This window comes from Anguilla rostrata, chromosome 2 (genome assembly GCF_018555375.3).
Source record: "Anguilla rostrata isolate EN2019 chromosome 2, ASM1855537v3, whole genome shotgun sequence".
NCBI classification, from domain to species: Eukaryota; Metazoa; Chordata; class Actinopteri; order Anguilliformes; family Anguillidae; genus Anguilla; species Anguilla rostrata.
In genome coordinates, this window is record NC_057934.1 from 39,753,305 (window position 1) to 39,770,768 (window position 17,464).

General features: G+C 44.0%; 2 protein-coding genes across 2 annotated transcripts; both read right to left on the reverse strand.

Moving 5' to 3' along the window:
- Nucleotides 1-579: 579 nt before the first annotated feature.
- On the reverse strand, nt 580-2,911 carry LOC135247993 (protein ADM2-like). Its single transcript, XM_064322037.1, has 4 exons — nt 1,842-2,911; nt 1,513-1,621; nt 1,000-1,131; nt 580-782 (listed from the first exon to the last, which is right to left on the reverse strand). Exons 2-4 carry the CDS (start codon nt 1,593-1,595, stop codon nt 623-625), a joined length of 375 nt encoding a protein of 124 aa, XP_064178107.1. The 5' UTR covers nt 1,596-1,621; nt 1,842-2,911; the 3' UTR covers nt 580-622.
- Nucleotides 2,912-3,866: 955 nt separating this feature from the next.
- Nucleotides 3,867-13,594, reverse strand: LOC135247992 (splicing factor, arginine/serine-rich 19-like). The gene is made up of 10 exons (XM_064322036.1): nt 13,211-13,594; nt 12,414-12,467; nt 12,053-12,160; nt 11,188-11,267; nt 10,792-10,895; nt 6,933-10,652; nt 5,785-5,867; nt 5,343-5,657; nt 4,992-5,120; nt 3,867-4,457 (listed from the first exon to the last, which is right to left on the reverse strand). The coding sequence occupies exons 2-10, from the start codon at nt 12,465-12,467 to the stop codon at nt 4,281-4,283; spliced, it is 4,770 nt and encodes a 1,589-aa protein (XP_064178106.1). The 5' UTR covers nt 13,211-13,594; the 3' UTR covers nt 3,867-4,280.
- Nucleotides 13,595-17,464: the final 3,870 nt, after the last annotated feature.

The following is a 17,464-nucleotide window of genomic DNA, read 5'->3' on the forward strand; positions in this document are numbered from 1 at the left end:
TCAACAGTCACTACTGGTAATTGAAAGCAATGAAATCCTACAACATTGACTTAGAATACTGGTGCGGGGGGAGGGGACCATTCCAAAAAAAACCTACTATTTAAAAAAAAAAAAAAACAAAGTTAAAAAAAAAAGTAAGTTATAGGCCTGCTCGCCACATTGTTTTCTTTCTGGACAGGATTTATTCCTAAAATGACCATGAAGTGGCCTTTTTGTTATTTTACCCTCTATACATTGGACATAATTAGCTACAGAAAATACACTACACAGACTACAGAAAATCTCAAACATTTTTATTTAAAATAAATTTTTACATTAATAAAAATAATATAAGTTATCTGTATGTACAAAAGCACACTGCAAACCACCACTGAGACTATACACCCACAGCTCATTTCCTCCCCTAATACACAACAGTGTGTATGAACTACTGTGCAGTAAATGTTGAAACTTCTGCTTGCTCCTCTGTCTCCACTCAGCACAGTGATGTGCAGATGATGAGTCAGAGCATGTTGTATAATAAAATGTTCTTCACCACACCTGTTAAACTGTGCTGCTTGTCTTCACTTCCTCAATCACAGTTATAGGCCTACTTATTGTCATTTGACCCTCACTTCCTCTCCTATCTCCCATAGCCCTGTGGGTCATTTGCCTTTTTGGACTCGTCCTTTCCATTGGTCTGGCCGATACGATACAACGTGTTGGCCAGGTTGTGAAGTTGGCAGGTGCCAAGCTGACAGCCACGTGATGGAGCGCGCCGGGGGCGGACTCTGGGCTCTGTGCTGTTAGAAAGAAACATTTCATTGTAAGATATTAGTGAAAATATTGAATAAATCCCACGTTAAACACTACAGATATTCATATAACCAAAGACACAAGATATGCTGCTTTTGTCTCCTGTAAAATTAATTTGGAGATGGACAAAGATTTTTCTTTTGTAAATTTACATTGAAAATAATACAGTTTATATCTACATATTGATAGAGAGAATCTCAGTACCTGTCCGTTTGTCCCAGAGAGTTGTGCAGCACCATTAGGCCCAGAATATGTTCTGGCTGCGGAGCCTCCAGATTTTCAACCTTTAAACTCGGGACACCCCTCTCCAAAGTAGAGGTAATTGGCTGGAGTGGTCTAACAGAAACAGTGTAAATTAGATTTTTACTACTACTAATATTGGTTTTAAAACATTGTCCTCATTGCTTGTACCTAATGGTTTTAAAACTTGTTTACACAGTTAGTTCAATCACTAATTTAAAAGTGGTCAAAATAATCTATGAAGATTTATTTCTACTAATTAATTGAATTCCATTTGATTTCCAGAATTGACTGAACTGAAATCGAGTAGGCCCCCCACATTGTTGAGGGTACTTTGCCAACTCATACTCATATCATAATGACATTGTCAGATTCAACAACAGAAATGTATAAATTCCAGCACAAATCACTAAGGGCCGATGGCTCATCTGTAGAGAGGTATGTACGTGAGACACAAGGCATGTTTGTGTGGCTCACCTGTGTAGCTTAGGTCTAAGAGGTGTAGCTTTAGTTCCAGACAGGGTCACCAGCAGCAGGATCAGCTGGTGGAAAAATTTCATGCTGCTCAGCTCTACTCTGGTGCAACCTGGGGAAGCAAGGAGCAGATGCAGAGGCAAATGTGTTATATTTGTGGTCACAATGATTTATATATTTTGAACCAACAGCGATACAAATAATGTACATATGTATGAAAATATTGTAAATGATTTAAATAAACATACGACAGGCAATATTTATACGCACATTAAATGTAAAGTGTCATATAAGATTGGCATTTGCCGTATATATAATAAGCGAAGACTTACCTAAATTAATATGTATTCTTGATTTATTGATTTAATCCTCAAGTTCAGGTTGAAGTTTTCTCAGTTACTTTCTCTGAGTCTCTAGCATTACTCAGTCGCTCTCAGTCCTTTTATAAGAGGAGGGAGGGAAAGTGGGAGGCGTCTTGGGTCACTCAACCTTTCCCTCCGCCTTCTGCTGTGACACATCAATTAATAAGTGTGATTATAACATATATAGGATCGCCTTCTCAACTAAGTATCCGATCCTCCACTACACCAAATATTAAGCTCTACAATTAGACTGTGTTGTTAAACCAGTTTCATTGTTTTCGTTATTTGAGTTTAATCAGGACTGACACTCTACTTCCCACACCCCCTCCACCATTCTCCACCTCCCTCAGTCTTTCCTGGAGTGATTGTTTCAGGGAAGATTGTTTCATTTCCATCACCTGCAGGAAACCACGTCTGAAAATAACTCCATCCCTCTTACTGCCTTTACCTTTCGGGTTTTCCTGTCGTTTCCCCCTCACTCTGCATCATGTTTTGACTGTATCTTACGCATTTCCCTCCAAATTTATATCATATAGTACTACTATGATGACTACTGTGCATGAGTTTATAGTTACTCACAGTCCTGAATGTTTTTTTTTTTTTTTTTTTACCATTTCCTTTAACAGATAAGAAGGATAACCATATTTCCAGTGCTACAAATGCTAAGACGCAAATCCAGGTCGGTCCAGGAAATCATCATGTGGTATTTAAATCCCTCCCTGCCAACCTTGGTTATACTCAAAAGAAAATTATTGTTCCATTTCTCTTCTCACGATGTCCCTCTCCTCTCTCTCGCCGTTTCCTCCTTGGGCCCATTGTGTACTTTTCCGGCAAGAAACATCTGGAGTTGTTTTTCAGACACAATAACAATTTGAGTCATCGTACACATTTTGAGTCATACACACGTGCATATATAAATGCCAAAAATTTCAATGGCTAAAGTTTGTTTTGTAGCTACATGATGAATCAGTAATCAGTAACCACCTTACCGTTAAGGTAATGGGGCCACAGTAACAAATGGCTCAATCTTGACCGTTTCTATTCAAACTCAATGGCTGACATTACAACATACACCATCCTTTTGAAAAGGTGTTTTTGTCTCAATTGTTATCTCAATGCCCTAGGACACATCACCCAGTAACTCGAAATTAAAGATAACATTGCTACATCAAGTTATAGGACCTAAAGCAATCATGAACAGTTACAAGAGTTTATTAAATTCCGTAATACATTTGGGGGATAAGCTCATCATAAGAAGCTGTTTTTCCCTAAAAGTTAAGAATTATGAATCAATAGGTGATTGTGTGGATAATGTCTGTGGCATTTTTGACATTTAGTACGTATTGTTGTACCTGCTTAATTTACTTTGCTGTTTTCCTCCATCAGTACCTGTTCTCTATCCTGTGTGTATCTGTGTGTTGCTTTGCCCTGTCTGTAATGATGCAAACATCCTGTTATTCGTGGTCAGTTCGTACCAGGTTGCGAGTGGGCTTTTTGTTTTACTTCGGGCAGTAGGTACAAGTGTGAATATCCTGTCAGGAAACTGGGTCATTCACCTACGACGTAACGCTCATATGCTCACAAGCTTCCCTCCAGCACTGACAGGGGCACATAAAGGGGTAATCACATGTGCAAACACTGCATATGAAACATCCAGGACTCTATTCAAACACAGCAAACTGCAGTTTCGCCTAGGTGTAGCACAGAACAGGATTTTTAAACTAATAGCATAAGTAACAGATAAAAAAAGATGCTTCATATGCTTGGGAATTTGTATCTCATGGCAAACTGAAGCCAGAGGTTGCGGTACTCCTGCCGTTACTTTGGATGTGCACTCCACTGAGTCCCTATGGAGATCCTTCTGACACATTCACTCATCTGCCCACCAATGGGTCAAATTCCCTCCACTGTGCGCCATCAATAAATCACAGACCCAAAAACAGCAGTGACTACTTGTGGTAACACATTCCACTTAAGCTAATTAAGACACACTCATGAATGTGAGTTCCATATATTTGTACCAACCAACACGCAGCAGATGATACTTCCTATGCACAACCTGGGTGCATGAGAGACAGAGAATAGAGAGAGGGCAGGGTCTGTGCATTCATGGTGTACTTACAGTATATACAGTGTCCGTGAGACTGCATTTTGTATTCATGGTTTTATCTCTACAATATATCATGGTACCGTGTGTATATTTTGAATTGCTATCAATATATCTGTACAGCAACACAAAGACAAAGAAAAGGGGATCCACCATCAGTGTGCTTACAGGGTGTAAGGAATGGAAAAAGGACTGGATGAAGGTGATTGCCAGTCTAGTCTCTGAACAAATCAGATTTCTGCTTCACAGTCTCTTGCATCATTACAAGTGGGTGCTCTGGTGAAGGGGGGGGGGGGGATCGATCACATTGAAGAATGAAGTGCCCCTGGCTCACTGGTCACACCTCCGCCAGCCCCCTCCCTCTCTTCCTCGTCCATTTTCCGTCCGTGCTTCCGGAAGTACTTGTATCTCTGGACATAGAGCTTGACCAGGTTGCTGACCTTGACGGGGTTGATCTCCCCAGTGCGGCTGTGACAGATCTGAGGGATGGGGGATGGGTGGAGAGAAGGGACAGGCTCATTCAGACACGCCCTATGGATGCATCCATCACATTCAGGTGAAGCTCATCGGGCACTGCACACTCACAGCAGGACCGCTAACGCACCATGTGCAACACGTATGAAAATAAATACTGCACAGGAACGACATCACACACTCTGTCAGAGCATTCACCTTTTGCGATGACCCCATTTTTGCCATAAAGCACACAACTAGCGATTATAATGCTGGTTTCTTCTGTGGTAAGAGGAAAAAGCAACCTTGTTGTTGCAAAATATATTTTAAGCCGTGGGAACTTAACCATACTAAACACACAATAATAAGCCATTTTTGCAGAAAAAAAGAAAATCATAAGGTGGTTCTTTCCTCTATTCATCCGAAACAGACCATTGTTAGGACAATTTACCTCCTATTTACCTCATGAGTAATGCTGCTTTTTCATAAACATTCATTAAATACACATGCGACCAGGTTTAAACAGGGATTAAACCGCATTGATGAATAGAGGTCCTGACCTTGTGCACAGCCTTTCGCAGAATGTCCTTGTATTCCTCCTTGGTGATGTCCTTCCGTTGGTAATAAGGCTTGATGGCCAGCTTCACCTCCTCCACAGCTCTCTCCTGAGTGTGGAGCTTCTTCATATACTGAGGAGAAAAAGAGGGTTAATAACACACACATTCAGATGCACTGCAATCTCAACACATTCACACATACACTGGATAAGAAAAAACTGATTGATGAAAACGGAGACGGAGAGGCAATTTCAGAGCATTACACACAGCAACAGGCATGTCATCAATTTCGGAGAAACGTAGAGCAGAGTATACATGGTGAGACCATGAAACTGCACCAAAAAAATGTCTTACTTTTTCAGGATCTTTGCTCTCACTGTCCCAACCCGTTTCACTTGACGCCCCAACTGCCCCTGAAGACACCCCAAGCATGGGATGGGGCGGGGTCTGTGTGCATCCACCAGCCAATGACAGGCTGGGATGCAGGTGGGATGGCGGAGTCTTGGTGCAGCCAACCAAAGGAAGAGAGCTATGGAGGATGAACTGGGCAGGGGTCGAGCCAGGGGGTGTGGCAAGAGATGAAGGCGGTGGAGGTTGTGAGGATGAGGATGAAGACGACGGTGGCAGGGGCAGCTGCTGCGATTGGCTCTGGTTCGCGTGGGAGAGAATCTGAGACAGAGAATATGAGGATATGAGGGAGCAAAGAAATACAAAGAAATGGTTAGTATATTGGTACATTTATCACTGAGTATTTAAAAAGTAAAGCAAGGAAGATAAATCCTGTGATGAGTCTGACCTGGCTGGTGGCCTGAATGAACTCCTGGGCTTTGGCTCGATTGGCCAGGTTTGCTTCCTCCATTTTAAACAGGAGAGCTGTCACTGGAAGAGTCAGAAGAGTGCTTAAATAGTGCAACCAATATTGGGACAACATGCAGCCTTAAAGTAGTCCACACTAGGGGGGCTACTGGGTGGCTCATCCTGTTAAGGCAGTAGCCTGTAGTCAATGGATGGGCCCCATGGTCTGGTATCAAATACATGCCGGTACTAGTGCCAGTACTGACTGAGGTCGGCAGCCCACCAGGGCAAGTAGTGCTAGCATTGCCCAGGGATGGAGGCTTGCAGCACGCTATGATAACAGTGTCTACACCCCCTACTGGTGGATCAGTCACCCTTAAATCCGCCTGTTGAGCTGCACATGAAGCGGCTTCCTCTAACTAATGTCTGTCTACATTTTATGTACCAACCATTAAGGTTATGGAGTGGGAATAGTTAGAATGATGACTGCGTCGCCATTAGGAATACAGTGGTGTCACAGGATAGCTCTAAGGAGCGCTAAAGCAGGGTGTGGAAAATTTATTCTTAAAAAAAACCTACCTAGTCAGCCTACTCATTTTTTCACAGGTCGACTCAAAAGTTTTGCTCTGCCTACACCACTGTAACTAGCGTAAAATGTGCAAATGAAATAGAAATCACTCCTAGGGTTTTTTATTATTGGCCTGAGTGGCAAAAATTTGTTTTGATCAGAACGGCAAAACATTATTTGTTTGCTTATTTCATCCTACTTCTGTTACAAGTGTCATGATAAAATGCTGAACGACAAACATTTATTGTGTTGTTATTGTGAGTTGGCATATAATGGAAAAAAGTATTTTTATCAGAATGCAAGTGACTTTAAATTTAGGAATGCCTTTTTCTTACAGCCGCCAAGTAGTCTCCTGTAGCTAACACTACTTCAGAACAGAGTTCTGCTATTGAAATGGCTAGATTTTATTCTGGAAACTGAAACTGAAATGACTTAGTTATGTCAAATTTAGTTTTTTACAGTCTCAATGCTCCAGCAACATTAATGAAAGGCCAATAAATTAATATGAATATATAAACATGAATTTGGTGTTAAGAGACTAAATGGGGACAAAGGAACTGAAAACACACGGAGATACTCACAGGCTAATACACCTCCAGCGGTGCAGTCTACTCCTGTCTGCAAGCTCCAGGGCAGGGGCTGGGCAGCAGGAGGTGGTGGGGGAGGCGGTGGGGGTTTGTTGGCAGAAGAAGAGGAAACAGAAGAGTTGGGCTCTACAGAAGATGGAGCAACTGAGAGAGAGTTGGAGGAGGAGGAACATGGTGGGGAAGTGGGAGTTTTCTGATCATCCATAGGGTTGTTGAGGTCTGGAGTAGACTGAGAGATGCCAGACACGCCCCCCGGGGCAGCCTGATGGGGCAGGGGGCTGGAGGGAACATTGGAAGGGGATGTGAGCGGGGTGGTCTGGGACTGTGTAGGGCCGTCTTCAGAAAGGAAGTTAGGCTCAGGGGTCTTGCAACTGCTGTCGACAGTCTGAGAGTCTGGTGTGGATTCCCTGGTGTCACGCGAGGGGTGAATACCAACAGGGGGCGTACAAGGAGGAGACAAGGGTGGGGGGACACTTGTAGAGGAGGATGAGGAGGAGGAGGAGGAGGGAGTTGGGACAGGAGGCCCCGGAGGGGGGCTAGAGGGTTTAGCACTGCCTGTGCTCCCAGACTGAATGTCTGATACTGACAAGGGCCAACTACCACCTTCCACACAGGAGGTTGTATTTGCCCCATCACCTTGAACACCCACTCTTCCCTTCTCCCTCTCTTTTTGCTTCTTCCCTAGCTTTCGCCTACATTTAGTCAAGGAGAAGGAAGAAGGGGAAGAAGCAGCAGAGGAGGAGGCAGAGGTAGTGGAACTGGGCTTGGCTTTTTTCGATTTGAGAACTGAAACATGCGAAGAGGAAGATGAAGGATGGACGAGGGTGCTAGTCTTCCGGCCTTTGCCAAACTCTTTACTCCCCCTAGAAAGCGAGATTGGTTCAGAGCTGGGTTTAAGGAAAGGGGACCTGCTTTCATTGTCCCTTCGGAAGACCACCGCTATAGACCCACCCACTACAGTCCCAGTGCTGGCCCCGCCTGGGCCTGCCAGATCTTTAGTGCTTGCAATGCCTCCCAACTTCCCTGACCCGCTCCCACCAGTGGTACTGCTCACCCCCTCCCGCACCAGCACCGACACCTTGGATTGCAGCTTCCCTTTCTTGGTCGAGCCGCTGCTCAACTTTTTGGACTTGCCTGACCGTCCGCCCTCCTTTTTCCCAACTTTCTCCTTCTCCTTTCCCGTTTTCCGTGCCCGTTTGGCCACTGTAGGCATGGGAAGAGTGGGAGTAGGGACTGAGGGAGTGGAGGTGGGGGAGAGAGAGGGAGGGCTCTTGCTGGCTTTCTGTCTGAGCGACGAGTCCGTGGCGGTGGTTTTCTTGCCTGTTCGAGATTTCTTTTTGCTGTGGGTCCCACATTTCAGCTTAGGCTTGGTCTTAGTGCTCAAAGTTGGGGTTAAGGGAGGAAGAGGAAGAAGAGGAGAGCCCTCCAGGGAGTAGTCCGAATCCAAGGCCTCCCCGTCTAGAGACAGCATGTCTACTCCGAGTGTGTCAGAGAAGTGGTCCGAATCGTAATCAAGGCGGTACCTCAGTGGGGTGAGAGAGGAGTCTCTGGACCGGCTCAGCCCCTCCTCATCATCCGCATAATCCTCTTCCTCCAGCCGTCTTTTTCGTTTGTGTTTCTTTTTGTGTTGCTTGTTAGAGGATGGAGGGGGAGTACCGGAGGCTGTCTGTGGCAGCTGGGGTGACCCAGGTAAAGTGGTGGTGGTGGTAGTGGTAGTGACCGTAATGGTGCGTTTGATAGCGAACAAGTCTGAACCATTGAGATCTTGGATGGACGGGGGGACCACAGGTCGCCCATCTCTCCTCCTCCTTTCCCTCTCACGATCCTGTTCTCTCTGCTCTCGGCTCGCCCTCTGCCTGCACCCCGTTCCTCTCTCCTCATCCCCCAGCTCCTCATCTCCCTCTCCCCTCTCCCGCTTTCTCCTCTGGCTACTGTGGTCTCTTTCCCTCCTTCTTTCCTTGTCATCCCGCCTCCCATTTCTGTTCCTGTCCCTGTCTCTGTCCCTCTCGTGTTCTCTTTCCCTGTCTCTTTCCCTCTCTCTCTCCCGGTCTCTCTCCCTGTCCCTGTGTCTGTCTCTGTCCCTGTCTCTCTCCCTGTCCTTGTGCCGATCTTCAGCAGTGCTGGACCAGGAGCGCTGGCTGTGGTGCTGGTGGAGAGAGGTGTGAGAGCGGGAATGAGAGGGAAGCTCCGGCGTAGTCCGTCTCTTCTTCCTCTTGCTGCTGCCACTTCGACTACTCCAACTAGCGCCCTCTTTTCTTTTCTTGTCCCTACCTTGCCGCTCACTGTCCTTATTCCCCTCCTTTCTTTCCTGGCTGCCTCCTTCCTTCGCTTTCTTCCTCCGCCTTTTCCCCACGATTTCCCCCTCCTGCTTCCGCTTACGTCTCTCCCTTTCCTTGGAGCTCTTTGATGACTTTCGGCTCTTTGCCTTCTCTGTTGGAGTGGGGCGAGACGGAGGGGGTGTCGCCAGGGGGAGAGGAGGGGGAGGGGACAGTGAAGCCGAGGAGGGACATGATCGGTACCTCTCTTTCCGTCTGCTGACCAGCTTTCTCCTCAGGTCACCCACACTTGTTGTGGTGCCTCCATCCCTCTCCACCATCCAGTCACCCTCTGCTCTCACAGACACAAAATCATCTCCCTCCAGAACTCGAAGGATTCTCTCAGGCTTGGGACAAGAGGGAAGAAAGGAGCTGTCAGGGAAATGCCCCCTCTCCCCGTCTCGGTCTCTCTTTTTCTTTCTGTCCCTTTCACCTGCTGCCACTATTTCCCCTTCCTCGATTTCAGAGTTGTCAGAGTTAGTCTCCTTCCTTTCTCGTCCTCCTTTTCCCTTGTCTTTTACTCGATCTCTAGGTCCTTTGCCCCTGACTGCCTTCTCTTGCTCCCGCTCATCCCTGCCTCTCTCTTCCCTGCGTCTGGGATGGTGTGAAGGGAAATCAGTGGAGATGGGGGATGCTGAAGGAGGGGCTATAAAGTATGAAGGAGTCATTTCTTTCTCATCGTTGTCACTCCCCTCTTTTTGTTCCCCTGTCACTCCCATAGTCTCTCCCCTCTCGCTCTCCACACTAAGAATGCACTCCACTCTTCTCTCCTTTTCTCTCTCTGAGGCAGGCGAGCCAGTGGGATCGAAGGGGTCATATTTGTCTCCCTCCTCCTCATCTTCTTCTTCTTTGGCTGCTCCTCCCTCTCGCTCCCCTTCTCCTTCTGTCGGGTGGAAAGGGTCATAGATCTCCACATTCTCTTGATCCTCCCCAGAGCCAGGATGGGAAGGTGTGGAACAGCGGTGAACAGAGGGAGTGGAGGACAGAGGAAGTGACCGAGTAGGAAGGGGCAGTGAGATGGAGGTGGAGGAAACTGTACCCCCCTCGGACTGGGAGACCCCCGCAACACAACCATGACCGCGGTCATGGAAACTGGTTGCTGCGGCAACAGGAGAAGAAGATGAGGACGAGGGGGAAGATGAAGGGGACGAAGGAGCCGATGAAGGGGAGGATGGTGTAGAGGGGCAGGAAGGCAGGGGGCTTTTGGGTGCCTGCATTGCACCTAATAGGGAACCATTAACCTTATTTTTCATAGATTCAGGGGTCACAATAATGACTTGGGGTTGCGTTGGTAGAAAAATTGGACACTGGAAATTGTTCAAAAACTGCTCTTCCGGTTTGGATATCCATGTTAAAGACTGATGTTTCAACTGTAAGGGCAGATGATCCAAGAGGGTGCCTGGGAAAACAGAGAGAAATGGTGTTTTGACTGGATGAGAGCACTTTTTATCTCACCACATACATTAATGAATGAAAGTTCCTTCCTCTAACAATAAGAATACAGAGGGGGACAGGGTGAGAGTAATAGAACGAAGTACCTGACTTTCGACTATGGAACCTATGGGAGATAGAGGACAAGAAAGCGAGGGATGACCCATCTTCCACTCTTACTTCTGCAGTGAGCTCCAAATCAAAATCAATACTGAGACCACAGTTGAAGGAGAGAAAAGGGGTAAATGTAACAACAATTTTGAAATTACATGTCATTCAATGGAGAAATCAAACAATTGTAGATTGATTCAATATCAATTACTTTAGTTCCAATGATATATCATACTGTGATGCTACTGACCACAGTATCTGGCTTTCCAACTGTTGTCTACGCTGTTGGTGTTCTGAATGAAGTCAATATCATTAATAGCCCCAAACACACACACACACCACAATCCCCCAATTCAAAATGGGCCCCTAGGTTGTCCCTCCTGCCCTCTCACCTGTCAGAGGGCTGATGGGGGGAACAGTGCAGTGAAACAAGGGGGAGGAGGGAATCTGAGACAGCAAGAGCAGCAGCATCCTGAGACAAGGAAAGTAAGAACCAAGAAATTACGCTAAATGACATGGAACTCAAATGAACACAAAACAATAGAGAGGGCAAATTAGAAAACAACACTGGTAGCCACAAGCACAATGTTCAGCTGAATGCTATGAGTATTGAAGTTAAAAACTGGGGTGACCATTTACTTGAGCAAAGATTCTTAAATGTTTAGAAGAAAATGTAAAGGGGAAATTGGAAATCTTTTTTTTTCCTTTTTTGCTTTTGTATCTTTCAAAAATAACTGCCATACTAATGGATCAAAGCATATACTAACGGTCAAAGCCCACATGTTGCGAGCCTCCCCCCCCCCCACCCAGATTGCACAATCGCTCCTACCAACTACCCCACCCCCCCTACCTCCAAGAGCCTTTTATCTTATCAAAGAGCATTGTCATACTGGCTAACCTACGCTGTGACACCATTAGGCGGGACAGCTGCTGCAAAACAACTTTTACGCACAAAAAAAAACTATGAAAAAGAGTAATCAAGTAAATTGTAAGGACAAATGAGTTTGTAATCATTTAGAGAAAATTGTAACATGTCCCACCGCAAAAACAAACAGTATCATTTTTGGTCTCAAAAAATGCAACACTTAGTTTTCAAAATATTAGCAATTAATTTGTTGATCAGTTTATTAATCACAAACCCAGGACGTTATCACTGCAAAGAACGGGAAGATGCAGACTACAGAGCAGTTTGATTCACATGGAACAAGGGGATAATACCAAAGACAATGAAATAGTCTGTCTTATCATAGGTCTTACCAGTTCACTGGGCTGGTCATCCGAGGTTTCCCTCTGGTCTTGGTTACACCTCATCCCAGCCCTCCTCTCTTCCTCCACCCCTTCTCTTTCTTTGTGGCACTTTTCTTGCTAAACAGATGGACCAGAACAAGTTACAGGCAGGTAAAACCCCACACCTTCACACAGCACAGAGTCAAAGCGCACAATGACAAGCATTCCAAACCGAATTGAATTCAGCCTTGCTTACGAATAACAATTTTTTTCTAGCTTTTCTTTCCCCTCCCCTCCCCCCCAATCCAAAATAGGACATATAATATATAACTCGAAAACACAACTGAAACACGGGCACAACCATATAACAAAGAAACTTCTTCACACAAACCAATGATTTGGGGCCATCGGATGGAACATTTTCGAATCCTTCCTCTTCTTCCATCTAGACACAAAATACAAACATTACAGAATTACACTATGAACAATCTCTATCTACCTTCGATGACGTACAGGTCTGTCTGCGTATGGGTCAAACATCAGGACGGTCACAAAGCCCTTTGTCTACGTATATCGTCATCGGTTGTGAATAATATGTAGCAAATGTTTACTAGCCAAGAACCAAAGAAACTAGATGGGTGACTGAATTTCAAATTGCCTGTCACTCCGTGTCAGTCAGGCTGTAACGTTACAATTACCAGCAGCAGTCAAGCAACCGACTGTCAATTTGAAGCTATCCTATATAACCAGCTAGCTATTTAACGAGTGAATGGTTACCCTGAAAACATATTTAGACTAGTTGGTTAAATATAATGAATTAGCTAAAATAGCTAACGTGAAAGACCTGGCAATTTAGAGAATGTATACGTAAGTCAGCTAGCTAGCTAAGTTAACTCAACACGCACGAATTACTTTGCAGGGCAGCTAATCATACAGCTAACTAGTTCGCTGGTTAGACTGTAAGCTATGTTTCACCGTAATACATGGGCTCGTCAAAGACAAATTTCCATGAAGCGTCAGTCAGGTAGCTAGCTACGCCTACTACTATGATATTGGGGCTAGCTTGATCGGAAGCTAACGTTAGCTAGCTCGTAAGCTGCCTACAGTGGTTAGCTAAATTAGCTAGCTGACTACTGTCTCATTACTAGCTATTGAGCTAGCTAACTACCAAGATGTCATCATACTTACAATTCTTTATTAGACGAAACTGTTGAAGATTAAATATTCAAGCCCCAGCGTTACTAATTAAAAAATGCGCTAAATGTAATTAAAAATTTAGACAGCTATTATCATACACTCAAAACGTTTTTTCTTCCCTCCGAGAGTACAATAAAGGGCCCAACCCGGCCACCGCCGCCATTTTCTTGATTGAATGCCAATTGACTTGCGAGGGACGACGGGAAATGGTGTTCTTCTATAAATCAACAATCCTTTCAAGAAATCGTCGGTTTGTACTACAAGCCGAACGATGCGCTGCAGGGACAAATATGGAGGATTTGAGAACCAACTCTGCGCAAAATTTTGCGCATGTTCTAGTCTAATACTGTGATAATCACTTATCAGCTCCGTTAAGTCAAAAAGAGTTTTGAGCACAGACGTTCTGTTATTATACAGTTATATGAACTAGGTAGACTTCCGGTTTCCGGCTGCCGAATTGCATTAGCGCACTATTCTTACCAAAATAAAAGTACAGACTAATAGGCCTAATATGTTTTGAACTTTTGTTAATAATAGACCATAAAATCGGTATGGTATAATTCCCATCTCATAAAAAACACGTGTTCAACGTACAAAAATGCCAAGTTACTCACACATACAAGTGACTTGAAAGAACTGAGGAAATATTGGGTAGCATTGCTTTGGAATACATTTTATTTAATTTCGGCGAGGCAAGATAGCCTATATTGTTTGTAGTACCGTAACTTGGGCGTCATTTTGATATCAATACTTTTAATGGCAGGCCTGGATTTTGGCAGTCTGAATGAATGAGTTATAGACGGTGTATGTCTTGTATGTGTGAGTAACTTGGCATTTTTGTACGTTGAAAACGTGTTTTTTATGAGATATCATTTCTTTTTGCAAAGCGTTTTATTATGAGAGCGAGAAATGCAAAGTGACCCTGTAAGAAACGGTTGTGGATTATGGCTATCCTTGTGTGAATTTGTACAGTCTGATGAGCGTGTGCCGTTTAGCAGTATCGGTTTGCTATATATGTAAAACAATGGCTGTGACAAAGGGTGCGGTGGCATAAGTGTAAACGCATCAGAAGCGCAGGTGAAATATGGCTAGTGTATGTACTCACGGATTTGACAGCCATCCAACGAGCCTTGATTGACAAAAGAATCAGCAAGCCCGTAGAATTAGAGCTCCCTAGGTAGAAACTTGTGTACCCTTCTGTTCTGCTCCGTTGTCTGTTATTTCGTGGAGATGCACTTTTAGTGTTTGTAAGGTTTATGAGGCATTTTGATAGGCTTATCTGCAGGTAGGAATCCTCTTCGCTGTTTTGCTAAGCTAGAACTGGAAAACTTGATAGGAGAATAGGAGCAGACGCATATTACCCAGCAGGCTTTGCATATGAGAAAATAACAACATTGTGAGATAAATTAGGAGAAATTATGAAATTGCGTAGTTGAAACAATATGTTTTTAGCAGAATGGGTATGCAGGTGAAGGTTGACATGATAACAGACTATAGTGCGAAGTAAACAAAGTGACCATGAGTGAGCTTAGTTTCCTTATCAAATGGTATATATAACAGTCTGTAGAAACCATTGATTGTTAAGGCGGATGGTTGAGTAACGTGTGAAATCTATTGGACTGTTGCGGTTTTGTCATATTCAGTACTAGTAGTTATAATTATGAGTGAGTCATGATTTTAAATGTAATGTTTTAATGGGGAGTTGCAGAACGTACATACGTAGTAATTGTTTGTATGTGGCTAGATAGAGAACAGGGCGAGGTAACTTGAATGTAGAAACGTGGCGTTTGCTGATAAGAAGGTTTTGTAGGGTAGCCAAGTGAAGAAATATAGTTAGTAGAAATGGCACAGTGGTGAACTGGTGTAACCTTTTAAATAAAAGGAATACATTTGCCGTCATGAAATGCATATGGGTGGCCGTGAGTGAGTTTTGGTAAAGCAAATATAAGCGTAAGAAAACGTTAGTGTAAAAGAGGAAATTATCTGCCTGAGGGCGAGGCGGGATTCAATCCTTCAACCGGAGGTTTACCAGTGTGTGACTTTGTTAGTGCAGCACCATGACATAGCTGTGCAATGCGTGAAATATCATTAGCAAACCTGTCCGTGGTTTTAAAGAACACAGGCCAGTAAGCACAGAAGAGCTCCCGTTGAATCCATATGGCTCTGCAATATTGTAGCTGGTTAATAACTGAACGTGCAGACGGTACGTCATAATGCAGTGTATACATTCGGTGAACGGTGGGTAGATATGGTGCAAAAGCAATAATTGAGAAGTAGTAGACAATTATTAGGGAGGGTAAAAGGAGGTTGAAGAAATGTGTTCCTAGCTGGGCTTGAACCTATAACCCCACGTTCCCAAGAATGGGACCTTGCCCACTAGGCCACAGGCAGACTAGCTATTTAAACTGGAAATGTTTCAGAGTAAAAAGGCATGGGTATTTTGCGTGTGTATGCGTGTTTTTGATTGGGTCGTGTAGGTGATGATTTGGCTGGTGTCGGTAAAATGTCCAATGGGGAGACATGTTGTTAGTGGGATAGGCGGCAGGAAAAATAAGAATGAGAAGAAGAAGAAGAAGAAAAAGAAGAAAAAGAAGAAGAAGAAGAAAACGCAAAATCCTCTTAGTTTGGGGCTTCATTGTGTGGACATGTGAAGTTGTTTATGAAATCAGTCTGTTGAAATGGGGTCAGAATGTACAGAATTTAATGTTTTTAAGGGCTGAGTGTCTGTTGTGGTTATTTCTGTGGGGAACCCTGAAAAGTGCCAAACTCTCGGTGCTGTATAGGTATGGGGCATGCCCCCGCCAAGGCGTAACTTGGCGGGATGGCATACCTGCCATCCCAATTTACGGCTATAAATTATTGTGTATTGTCTACAAACGACCAATTCTAACACAGTGAAGGTGGTGTGAATTATGTCCTTGCATCATCAGTGTAGGAACTTAACCCAAGCTGCAATTCATTGAGTAAGACTGTGGTCTAAAAAAATACTGATTTAATTAATAGTTGGCAACTTAATCTGTACAAACTACACTGGGCCCAGTATTAAAGTGAAATGTTTATCTGCCACTTTCAAAAGTAAAACAGGTCTTGCCTTTGTACTCAAAGCTCCACCCAAGACTGTTTCGTTATCTATTTTTACTAATCACTTGGGCACGAATAAGCAAACACAGCAAATGGTGTTTTTCATATACTGATAAAGGCTATATTATAATGCCAATTGATATAGCTACGGCACACTTAACAATAAAATTACATATGTATACAGTTGGTTTGTCTTACCATACATACCTGTTTTATTCGGTGCTCTGTTGATTTTGAAGTACTGTAGATATTGTTCAGGCATGGTGCTGTGTACAGTGCCCCTCCCATTCTGCAACAGAAGTGATCTACTAAAGATTATATTGCATTTAATACAGCATTCTATCTTCCCTCTGGCGCCTGCTACTTTCTCTCTTTGAAATGAGTGGTTTTGCTATATCAGTTGCCCTCTCTCTCAGGCCTGTCTGAAAAGGCCTTGTTCCCAAACAAAAAATAGTGCAGATGCATTACTGAGATTTTCAAGAAAGGTCTTGTCCCTTGGAGTTAGTGTGCATGTCCTACACACTTATTGGGTCTGCTGGCCACATACACTATGGCTCACACTGTTCACATGGTCTAAGGCTTCAGTGGACAAGGACATTGCAGTTGAAATTCACAGATAAGATGGCCCTCCTACTAGTTCCTTCCCAGACCCACTTTAGGGACCATATCATGAGTGCCTCATTTGCAGGGCACATGTTCTTATGGGTTGAACAAACTTTCAGTCCAGAGAGAGGCACCCATTTGGATACAATACATGGGTATATATTATACAGACCTCAACTACATATATATATATATTGTATATATCTACAGATATCTTTGGGCATGCATACAACACAGATCTGAAGTTTCCACAAAAAGCTCTCCTCTATTTTTTAAAATGGGATCAAACACAACTTCTGAGGAATCAGGCCAAACCTCAAACCTTGGTCATTGAAGTAGAAGCTCTTTTGGTGAAAGGTGCCATCCACATGGTGCAACCCACAAACCAACACTGCAGGTTTTACTCTCGGGACTTCCTAGTGTCAATGGGGGACAGAGGCTTGCACCACACAAGAATAGTCACAGATAGTGGGTTGCTTAGCTTACTCTACTTTAAGCCACAGAAAAGAGCAATTTGTAACCCATGCAAAATATGCTTTTCAAATATGCTAGTCACCAGAA